At 32.9% G+C, this 12,157-nt stretch overlaps 1 protein-coding gene across 1 annotated transcript; it reads right to left on the bottom strand.

The window, feature by feature from the left end:
• Positions 1-440: 440 nt before the first annotated feature.
• On the bottom strand, positions 441-5,616 carry LOC130816383 (uncharacterized). Its single transcript, XM_057682848.1, has 5 exons — positions 5,463-5,616; positions 4,441-5,331; positions 2,854-3,045; positions 1,910-2,125; positions 441-1,207 (listed from the first exon to the last, which is right to left on the bottom strand). The coding sequence occupies exons 1-5, from the start codon at positions 5,610-5,612 to the stop codon at positions 455-457; spliced, it is 2,202 nt and encodes a 733-aa protein (XP_057538831.1). The 5' UTR covers positions 5,613-5,616; the 3' UTR covers positions 441-454.
• Between the last annotated feature and the right edge of the window lie 6,541 nt (positions 5,617-12,157).

Below are 12,157 nucleotides of genomic sequence, written 5' to 3'. Positions count from 1 at the left end.
CCTAGATCGGTTTTCAGAATCTCCTCGTTTCGACTTATTTTCCCGACAGTGTTGCACTTGTTGCAAAGCAGCATGATTCTGGTTATCATCATCCAAGGGACACATTGTCTGTTCTGTTTCGGGTTTCCTGTGAACTTCAGCAAGTGATTCTCCAGGTTTCCTCATTTCATCGCATGGTATTGAATTCTGAATGTCGGTTTTTGATTGCTCAGCTTCCACATTCAATTGAGTTGTCGAGTCTTCCTTGTTTATGTCTTGTTTCCTTGGCCTCCCTCGACCCTTCTTTCTAATCTGTTTGTCGGGTTGAATATGGAATTTCTTGGACGTTCCAGAATATTTCACGCTTCCTTTTGGTGGTTTCGTAGGCCTTCCTCGACCAGCTTTTTTAGCGAGCTTCTGTAAATTTAGATAAATTCCTGATTCCGACTGTTTCTCGCTCCCCAATGTGAACTTTCTAAGAAACAGCTGCATCCTTTTCAGTTTCTTTTTGTTTACGAGGCCTTCCTCGTCCTTTCTTGACCTTTCTGACTTGCAGAGGAGATTCCTCGCCCTTGTTTTTCGTTTCTTTAATATGTTGCTTGGAAGATGATTCGAGTTGTTTCCACGGTCTTCCCCAACCCCTCTTGTTCAGTAGTTTGGTCTGTTTATCTGAATGCAGAGTTGCTAGATCAGTCGATGCTTCTTGTTCTCGAAGAGCCAAATTCGATAAAACTATTGCCTCTTCCTGGGTTGCTTCTACTTGTTTGATGGCTCCTTTATCTTTACGAGGCCTTCCTCGGCCCCTTTTTTGTTTCTTTATATTCTGGGGAATAATAGGTTCGGTTTGCAGACTGTGCGACATCAAATGTCCAGTGCCAACAAATCCCGGGGGCCCTGCATCCAAATCAAAATTTCCTGCATCGGTTTCTTGCTCATGGATCTTCGTCTCTTCTACAGTTGAATTTATAACTGGTTCTGGTGGCCTTTCCTGTGCTGTGGGTTCTTGCACGTAATCTTTTTTTCGCTTACCCTTTTGAAGCACCTTCTGGAGAGGTAAATGCTCCTCATCTTCCGCTCGCAAAAGCTCGTCCTGACTACTGGGGTCTAGCGGGCCCATACATCTGCGTCTTTCCAACTGCTTCAAACGATCTTCCAGGCAATAAACTTGTTGGTTTTGATCAACAGGTGATTCTTCAATCATTGAAGTATCCAGCAAAGTTGCATGAAGCTGAAATTCAGCATTGTCCGATTGATACAAGCAAATTTAGTTTTATAAACGAAAATAAAGAAGAGCTGTAAGTATGTAAACTCTAATGCAGTAAACTCTGGTTATATTTATCGGGATCACTTTTAACTTTTTGCACATTCACAACTCAGTAAATACTAACGCACCATAGATCTCCAAATGCTTAAAGTTAATGGGTATTAGTGAAATTTTAACAGGAGACGTTCCAATGGTGACATATTGTTATAACGGTAAAATAACGAGCGTTTACACATTACGTAACGGTCAACGCGGCGTTTTGACCATGAAATTTCATGCACCGTTATATAACAGGATTTAATGTAGCGATAAGTCTCAAACACATAACGGGGTTTACGTAATGTAAGGGGGAGGTTTTATCATAGACCTATCTAATCTTCTTCAATTTCTTAAAGAAATTGGTTCATCTGAAGAGGAACCCAGATATCCAGTTAAAGTACTAAATTGGCCTCAATATGAAATTTAGACTGGCAGCCCCATGTTCCCACATATTTCAGGCTTAAAACTTCAGAACAAAATGCATATCAGTATTACTATAATGAAGGAAAAATATGCATCTATGTCGGTGAAATCAGCAGACATTCATCACATACTCCATATATATAGAATTACCAAACTGAAGTATGTAGACAAAATGAAAAGCGAGGAAGCATATTTTGCATGCACCTTGCAGGCAAGAGAACAACATCTGAACGAATCAATGAGGCTGTAGCCACAGGTTTCACAGGGATGAGAGACACTTCTAGCAGCCTTCGGCAGAGGGCGTGAATTAAGGTACACGACATTTGCACTGTTGATTATGTATGGTTGAATGTGCGATATGTCAAGGTGCTTCTTTATATCGTCAACTCTCACCGCATTCTGGCGTGATGATTTCCTTATCTACATCATTCACAGTTTACTTGTGTCACCCATTGGAATTAAGTATTTACTCATTATGATGTGTAGAATTTACTCTCCTTTGCAATCCAAAATGAGACAAGGAACATAAAAATTATTCCTAAATTTTTGTTTATAAGTAAGGGTGTTCAATGGGCCGGTCCCCATTTTGAGCCCTTATTCAGCCCGTTTTTAAAGGGCTTTGTAAGGGCCGGGCCGAAAATGGGCTTTACTATAATTAAAATGAAGTGGGCTATAAAAGGGCTCAATAAGGGTCGAAAACAGGCGTTTGTAAATAGCATAATTAACGGATAATTTAAATATTATAAATGACAACGTCAATGGGGATTATTAATATTTTTCAATTTAATTATTATAAGTGATAATTTAATTGTTATAAATTGACAGGATTAAAATAATTTTCTGTAATAAAAATGGGCCAGGGGTATGCCGGGCCAAGCGGGGTTTCAAAGCCCTGCCCATATTTACTTAAGCCCAGTCTGGCCCTTATCCGGCCCGTTGAACACCCCTATTAAGGAGTAAAGATTTCGTCTGAAAGTTCAAGATGGTATGATTTGGGATAATAAGATGTAAGCTTACTTTAAGTGTTTGAAAGGATGCTTTTAATTATAGGATAATCTTAGCTACACTGTTTGAAAAATCATAGCTAGAACAAACTGGTGTATTTTCTAAGAGAATCAAAGAAATTTAGTAGTGAGATAAAAAAAAACCTGGACAACTCGATGGTCCTTATCGTGGTGAGACAGACAATTGAAACAAAAGGCATCTCCCATGCAATCTAAACAAAACATATTTCTTTCACTCTTGACTAAATCTTTATGAACTGAGCAGCGGAGAAAGTAGTGGCACTTCAACATTGGCATCAACCACGGTGATCCCCATACGCTCTCCATTTCACTTTCCTGCATCACCCCCCCAAAAACACAAGACAGAACAAAATTACCAGAATCAGGATTTCTACCGAATGACCATGTAAAAACTCTATCCACAGATACGCATCATCAAACTACACTGAACAATATTGAAATAAAATCATGATCAAATCTAGTCTGAAAATTAATGCACGTCGATACTCAAAAAAGGGAAAGCAAATAGGAAAAAACGCTCAGCAAAATGTCATCATCAGCATTAGATACTAGTTTTGTGTTTACTAGAGCTGAATGAAGATCAAGTGTTCGAAAAGATTAAATTTTTCCAGCAATGAAAAAGTGAAACAATCAAAAGTATAATTTACAGCATGATAAACCGAATGGATTAGTGTTTTTACCCATCATCTTCTACATCACGATATTGTTTCCTATTTGTTTCCACTCAAATATTAACGGTTTTAAAAATTAACTCGACAACATTTTCCCTTCACCTAGAAGTATGTAACATTTGATTTGGTTGCAACTGAGGGAGGGATGGGCCAAATGTGTTGCATAATTACAAGCGAGCAACAAAACCAACATCCAGCTTATCATTAGAGCTAAAATTTTGAGGGGTCAGTATTTGTTTTTAAGGATTTCAAGCTAAGCTATACGAAGGCAGTACAATTGTTCAAACAGGAACCTGAAAAATGCAAACAAAAAGCAAAGACTTGGCAAAGTATTCTTAAAAGTGGATATAAAGACAAATAAAGTGAATGAGTATAAGTAAATAGATGTAAAGAACAATTAGTTATGGTTTTTTTTTAGTTTGTTAGATATAAGCAAATTACTCCGAAGGCAGACATCCATCATTAGGGATTTTCGAAGTTATTGGTCTTCGATAGAAAAAAACAAGATTATCATTTCCAATGCTCCATTAGGCAAGTCCAGATTTCCTTTAAACAAGGAAAAAAACTGTCAACTTTTCTATCGAGAAATGGCAAATAATAAAGCAAAAGGATGAATCGATAAGGTATACTTTAGGTTTTGCCACTGCTAAGTGATTGTCGAGGTAAATCATTCTTGTCGTTAAGAGTTTGCTCCCGCGTTTGCATTCATATCTAAAAATAACATCCCATCATTTCTTTTGTAGTTCTAACTTATAGACAATGCAGTATCTAAGTTGAATGATGTGTAAACATCATGTAAAATTACCAAAGAGGAGTTCAACAAGTTCATCCTGTCGACTAAGATACCGAACACCAAAGTTATAGACTAGCTAAAGTAATATAAGCATTAAGAAGCAATGATATTCACATATTAACAAGTGACAAAACAATGGTTTTCCAAACATAGCATAAAGAGTTCTCATTTTGATTAATCATTATCATTATGCATAAAAGATGAAGACGAAAACTAATTGCTCACAATCCAAACTCAGAATTATACCTTAGTATCAACACTTCTCTGAGTCGAAAGCTCGTCCAACTGGTCATTACCAAGCCGATTGTGATCCACAGGTTTCGAGAATGTTGGCATTGACTTCTCGGAAACCTTCTTTTTCTCTTGGCTCTCTTCCAAGCTCTTATTCAAGGAAGATTTGCACCCCTCTTGTTGCTGCTTAGAGAATTGCACCAAACCACATACAATCATAGGCGACGATCCCTCTGAAATCGAATTCATTCCACTACTTACCGCCAAATCGGAAGTATCATTATCCTTGTAAGACACAATCATATGCTCAGTTTCCTTCAAACCCGAATCTTTCACATTCGAGCTTACACCCTTACGATTCTCCTGCATTACTCCCACAGTTAATGGATGATCACAATCCTCAACAAATTCATTCCTATCTTCGAGTCGAAAACCCTCATTACCATTCTTTTCACCTACTTCTTCACCATCTCCCTCGAAAACCAGACACCGTCTTCTTCGCTTAGATTGGCTTTCTCTAAACTCCAAATTGTCTTCCTCTTGAAACCCATTTAAATTCCCACTCATTTCATTCACATTTCCATTTTTTCCCCCAAAATTTCCCTCCCCATTTGGATAAGTCACATCATCTATAATCTTCCTACCCTTTATAAATCCTTTCTTTGGCGAATTCTTCCTCAAAACACAGCCCTTAAACAAAATCTCTTCAGATGTAATACAAGAGTAGCATTTAGTAGTAGAATCAAACCCTAATTCACCATTTTTACAAAGTTCATTCAAATGATGGCTTAAATACACACCATGAGCCCATGGTAAACCCTCATAATTAACCTTAATAAACTCTGAAATCGACTCTTCATTTGACCCATTTTCCTCATTCAGCTCCTTAATTGCAGTTTGTATCATCTACACATAATCACAAAACTAAACATAAAAAAACCAAAAAGAAAGACTGAAAAATTAAACAAAATCAATCCTGAAAAACAACAAAAAACAATATAAAACAATCAAAATTCAGAAAAATCTTGTGGACTTACCGAAGCGTACGTCGGATGGGTAGGAGTTTGAAAGTTTGGAAAGGCTAAACTGAGTTGTTTTTCAATTACCGCCATTTGCAAAGGAGTTAAAGATGATCTATTTGGATTTGAATTAGCAAATCTTAACACTGCATTTTTTATTTTTTCCATTGCTACGTAAACAAAAGAATTATGAAATTTATTGAGTATTACACTATAATTATCATACCTACAAAATCATGGCTACGTTGTTATGATTATAACTTGAACACTCTATATTAATGCTGATTAATTATTCAGTTAATTATGTTTATGATTGATTGAAGTATGAAAATTAGAAACAGATATTAGTTACTTGCAAATCGTTAACAATGAAAAAAGGTTAAGTCAATGAGATGAGATGTTATAGGATTAAGAGTACTCTTTCCATATTTTAAACACAAATGTATTAACTTAGATTCATACATTTGTTAGACATATAGAATTTAACTGGGTTAATATTTTATATGGTAAAAATTAATTATAGTAAAAGACTAGTGGTAATAATTTTAAAAAAAATTTCACAAAATAGCACTCAATTTTTGAAAAAATAATTATAGTAATTATGAAGGTAAAAACGTTTAGTTTCTGTTAAGTTTTAGTGAAAGTCATACTCCTAATAAATTCCAAATTTTTTCCACAAAATAGTACTAACTCTTGGAAAATTGGCTACAATAACATTTCCGTTAAGTTTAATTTCCGTTAGGTGGGGCTTACATTTGCGATTTATTAGGGGCATTTATAACTTTTACCAAAACTTAACCAAAATTAAACGTTTTTACTTCTATAATATTGCTGTAGTTAATTTTCTAAGATTTGAGTACTATTTTGTGGAAAAAATTTTAAGAATTGTTATCACTCACCTTTTGTAATAGTTAGTGCTTACCATATAGAATATCCCTTTATTTATTTGAGTTGCATAAAGTTCGGATTTGTATGAGGTATATATAAAATTAATTCATAAAAATTTAATTTATGTAGTAAAGGAATTAAAAACAAGATTTTGATTATATATATTTTTCATGTTAAAATTTTGTTAAGGAGATACAACTAAAATTAATTAATTAAAAATGTGTTTTGAAATAAACATTTCATTTTAAATTGTAGATTTAATTATGAAATCATAATGAAGAATTTGAGAATGACAATAGTTGGGATGTCATTCTCAAATTCTCATCTTAATCACTCAAATTATAATTCCCAAACATAATACGATACAGTAAAATAATATATATATTATATATATTTGTTTGGTATGACAAATTTGTATCTTGTAAAATATAATATCAAATAAAACAAAATTGATACATCTATGATCCTATTTCAATTTAGCAAAAAATTTGAAGGAAAAATTACCTAGAATAATCCAATCTTTTTATGATTTTCCTATAATAATTTCACCTATCCATTAACCATGAATAATCCCAACTTTAAGTGAAATTTGCGTAGAGTAAACTTGGGTAATCCGATGACCTGTTATAGTAGGTAATTCACCAAAAAAGTAAACTGAAAATTAACTTAAAATTAAAAAATTTTTTGAAAATTTACATAATATTCTAAATAATAAAAAAAATCATAAATTTTTTTTCAACATTTTTTAAATATTTTTTTCGACAATTTAGTTTAATTTACCTTTTTGTTAAAAAAATAAAACTTGTTATAGTAAGTTATTCGGTCACCGGGTTTACTCTATGAAAATACCCTTTAAAATTGAAATTATTCGTGATTAATTCAATACATGAGATTATTATAAATGACATCTTGTTCTATATCTATTAAACATTACTCCCTCCATTCTTTTAAGTTCTTCCACTTGGGTTTTTCACACATAATATGAAAAAGAGAATCTTTGGTTGTAGTGGGTATTATTTTAATTAAATAGTAGTGTGAAGTAATTATTGTATTGAAAGTATAAGAGAGAAAATAATTATAAATAAAAGTAAAACAAAAAAAATTGATTTTATTAAATTAATTAAAATGGAAATAGAACCTTACGATGGAGGTAATTTAACCAACTTTCCAAATTGGAAAAGTTTGGAGCTCTACGATCAAAAAAAAAAGGAGGGAACTTAATTCCTCCAAACAAAAACCAAAAGAATCAGAAATTTACAATCATGGATCAGCAAATTACATACATTGGCCAAATTAAATTAACATGGATCAGCAATTACATGTACTCTAATCAGAAATTACATCAAATAATCTGAAAAATGACCTTACAAATTCCAGTTTAGCTTATAAAGGCTGCTGTTTGTGAAAAATCAGTAGCCAAACAGATTGTGAAAAATCAGTAGCCAAACAATCTAGAAAAATCAACATTATCTTCTAAAAATCAGTAGCTTTTCTTGACAGCTTACAAATTCTTTATATATATTCGAAAACAGTAGCCTTACAGTTTGTGAAAAAGATCATCGCATCATTAGCCTTCAATGGCTTCAGGAAGTGAAGATGAGCAACAGAGGGCTTGGTACTTTGGATCGAATTCATACGTTCCAGAGTCTAGTTCTGAATAAGAAGAAGAGCCACAGAATACGGAAGAAATAAAACCACAGCAACAAAATCAGCATAAGCCAAGACTCACGAATGAGTTAAGGCAACTTATTTTCCAAGATGATGGGTTTTGGTTTACCAAATGCTACTTAACCAAGTAATCAAAGTAAATTTTTCATAATTTAGAGGTTCAACAATTTGACATCACAGGGGCTTGTACACATAAAACCAGCAACAAACATCAACCCTAAAACCAGCAACATAATACCAACAATAGAACGAAAAAAACCCCAAATAAACCAGAAGAACACAATATCAACAACAACACATAAAAAACAAACGAAAAAACAAACATCAAACATAAATACAAGATCATCATAATCCAGCATCAAACAACAACACATAAAACCAGCTCCAATTTTTCAAATTTAATTAAAAAAAACAAACGAAATATCAGAACAACCTTACAATCATCAAGCACGTTTTTTGGGGTTCAATTTTGCCCTAGAAGTAATAACATCTTCAGGAGTGTCAGGGACAGCCAAATTGATTTCATCTTCTTTCACATTAGTTGGAGTTGATGGATATAATTGAGATGTTTCCTTTTCAACAAAAGGAGAAGTTGGTGGAGATTCATGATACACAGATGTGGCATCATCTTCAAGTACCTTTTGATATGCCTCAAGATCTTTTTTTGACCACTTCAAAATTTCATTGGAGTAAGAATGGGAACGACCATGGAGGGAACAAGAACACAACTCACCATAATCGCATAGACCGTCATAAAGATATGAAGGAATTGTGGAGTCACTCTTAGATTCGTTGTTTTCCATTGCAAAGACTTAAAGGTTCAACAAGAAGATAATGGTGGATTACAGAACATGAGGCTTTAAATTTCGAAACTTTGCCAAAACAAACAAAACGAACCTCAAAATGATGAGAATAAACCGATCGACATTTTAATGCTGTTAAAATGCACTAAAAATGAAGAACAAACAAGGGGGAAAAGCCATGAAAATGGTGTTCATGAAGAGAAAGAAATGACCATTCAAGAGGAGGAGGAAGAATAGGAAGGCAGTAGGTGTAATAATGAAAAGTCCAACGCCCAAGAACACAATAAATGAATTCGGATGATTCCGGATATATTAAAAAAAGGGGGTTTAAGGGAGTAAAAGTGGGATAAAAACTTTCTAAAAATAGAAAGTATTCTAAAGTGAAAGAACTTATAAAACTACCCGTTATAGTAAGGTGGAAGAACTTAAAAGAACGGAGAGAGTATATATTATTAATCAACAATTATTAATTGAAATTTCTATCAAAAACAATCTACTTTTTTTTAAAATTTTAATAAAATAAAATTATAAGAATCAATCAATCAAGAACATACTTAAATAAATAATAAGACAATTATATACAACTTATATTATCACGAAAATATATATTATATACAACTTATCTAAAAACTAATAGTAAGTGAAATTAATCAAGAACAATAATTAATCAATGAAGAATATATATAAAATTTATTCAAAAATAATTGATAGTAACTACAATTTATTAAGCTTATATTATCATAGTTGATTATAATTTGCAAAATTGGATAGATTTGTAAAAGTGGAATAAAAAAAAAAAATCATACCTTCGATTAAAGTTAACTATAATTTGCAAAAATTGGATCCAATGTTGAGGAATTCGGCACTTGGGCTGGTCGCTGGCGGCAACCGGAAACTGAATGGTGGCAGCAGAGTAGCAACGGTGGTAAAGACAGCTGGCGCATAGTCCAAAGACGCACCGTCAGAGGTGGTTGGCGTTTTGATTTATGCCTTAACTATTGATGGACAGCCATTGATATGTATTAAAGATTTCATAATTTATCATTGAATAAATGTATCTCAGTTGGTCAGGTGCATACTTGTGAACATTAATTTTATGTAATTTTAACTTTATTTTTAAACTTCGGTGAGCTCACTTGCTGAAGTGCTCTGCCCTTCATCTAAAACCAATCTTTTAGATTTGTGATATTTTGTATAAATGTGAAACTTCAAGAAATTATAGACACTGAATTGGCATTACAAGTTTTTACAACCTAATACAATTTTTTAAGAATTAAATTACAATGAATTAAAATAACGTAAAATAAAACTAATCATAGATCGAATATACTTTAAGGCAATACTGTCTACGAAAACTTGATACCAAAATCGAGGCATTATAATTTTTTCTTGAAAGGTTATTCCACTTACTTCGTGCTCAGGTTTTAGAATTAGATACAATGGTTTTCAATTAATTATACGCACTATATAATTAATCTTTGTGAAGAAGAGGAGTTTTTATGAGCAAACTTAGAATTAGAATGAAAAAAAAGTGATCAATTTCCCTCAAACTTAATAACATATAGAGAATAATAGCTTGGGAAGGAATTGGTAAAAATTAATTACAACCAAATTCAAAAATTGTATTTCAAACCTAATTTAATTAGGTTCCTTATATAGAAGTAGAGATAACTACCCATCAATTCCATGATCCTACTTCTCCATTTAATTAGGGAAGTTATAATAATTAAAACCCTTAATCAGCCGTCTGGTAACAATAGCCATCAAAATAGCCAAGAAAATCAGCTCATTTTGTATGAGACCGTCTCACCATGAGACGGGCTCATATATTATCACATTTCTTTAATTGATTACTTTGAGATTGTAAGCGATTGTTTTAAGTTTATAAGTAATCACTTTAAAAATATAAAAAATAATTATTTTAAAATTATAAGTGATCACTTTAACGTTATAAGTCACTTTAAGGCAGAATGTGTGTATTGGGTCAGCCAATAAAAATGATCTCACTGTGAGACCGTCTCATTTAAGAATTAGTACAAGAAAATAGCTTTTGAAAACAGCCCATCATTTTTGGGCCTTGAAATGGCCCAACTGACAAAACTTAGAAATTTGAAAAGGTTAAGTGAAAAAATAAAAAAAAAATTAACAAAATAAACTAGTTTTTAAAAATTTTCCAAAAGTAAGCGTAAAAATTCCAAATTTGAAGTTTGGAGGTGTTCGCAGTTACTAACTGCTAACAACTATTTGACTTGTTTTGACTTGTTCGCAGTTAGTAACTGCGAACAGATAGCTGCACAAATACACAGATAGCTGTTCGCAGTTAGTAACTGCGAACAGGTCAAAAAAAGTCAAAGTTGTTCCCAGTTACTAAGTGGGAACAACTATTTTTGTCTTTTTGACCTGTTCGCAGTTACTAACTGCAAACAGCCCCAAACCTCAGGTTTGGGATTTTCACGCTTACTTTTGGAATAGGTTTGAAAATTAGTTTATTTTATTAATTTTTTTTATTTTTTTCACTTAACCTTTTCAAATTTCCCAAAACCTACAGCAGTTTTTATGGGCCTGTAGCTCGGGGCCCGCTAGGCTTTCCCTAACTCGCGAAACTGCTGCAGCTTCAACAAAAACTTTTTGTTAACAGCGCCTCTTCTGAGAGACCGTCTTTATAAGAGAAAAAAAAGAAAAAAAAACCTAAAAAATGACGCGCGCATTTGACCTTATTTGGAGTTGGTGTTATAACCTATTGAAGTTGGTATTATCTATCAAAGTTGGTATTTGGAGCTGGTGTTATAACCAATTAAAGTTGGCATTATAACCTATTTGGAGATACCAACTTTAATAGATTATAATACCAACTTTAGTAGAATATAATACCAACTTTAATAGGTTAAAACACCAACTCCAAATAGGATTACACAGCGCGCACATTTTTAATAGTTGTTCTTGTAATTAATAATGGGCCGACCCATTTGAGACGCGTCTCTTATAAAGACGATCTAAAGTAAGAATTATTTTTTTTTAATATCTTTTTGGACATGATTATTTATTTTTTTTTCCTTGCTATAAAATTACTATTCGCAAAAATTTAGATGAGATGGTTTCATTATGAAACCGTCAATTTGGGTCATTCGCGCGTGTAACAGCATCACACTTTCTCTCGTTTTTTCAATTTTCTAGGCATTTATCATTTTTGACCTTAAAGGTATCAATTTCAACGTAAAGTAAAACTTAAACAAATCAACTAAAATTAAGAAATTTCAATTTGGACCTATAAGTAATCAATTTTGGCGTTAAACTGATCAATTTCTACCTAAATATGGTTCTGTTTTCACAATTTTAGAACGAAATTTGATAAAA

Source organism: Amaranthus tricolor, chromosome 1, assembly GCF_026212465.1.
Source record: "Amaranthus tricolor cultivar Red isolate AtriRed21 chromosome 1, ASM2621246v1, whole genome shotgun sequence".
NCBI classification, from domain to species: domain Eukaryota; kingdom Viridiplantae; phylum Streptophyta; class Magnoliopsida; order Caryophyllales; family Amaranthaceae; genus Amaranthus; species Amaranthus tricolor.
This window is presented reverse-complemented; position numbering and strand designations above follow the sequence as displayed.

Coding starts and splice junctions, on each gene's coding strand:
- LOC130816383 (XM_057682848.1), bottom strand. CDS start 5,612: ATGGAAAAAATAAAAAATGCAGTGTTAAGATTTGCTAATTCAAATCCA. Junction 2,126..2,853: donor AGGACCATCGAGTTGTCCAG/GTTTTTTTTTAT, acceptor TGAATGATGTAG/ATAAGGAAATCATCACGCCA. Junction 1,208..1,909: donor GTTGTTCTCTTGCCTGCAAG/GTGCATGCAAAA, acceptor GCTGAATTTCAG/CTTCATGCAACTTTGCTGGA.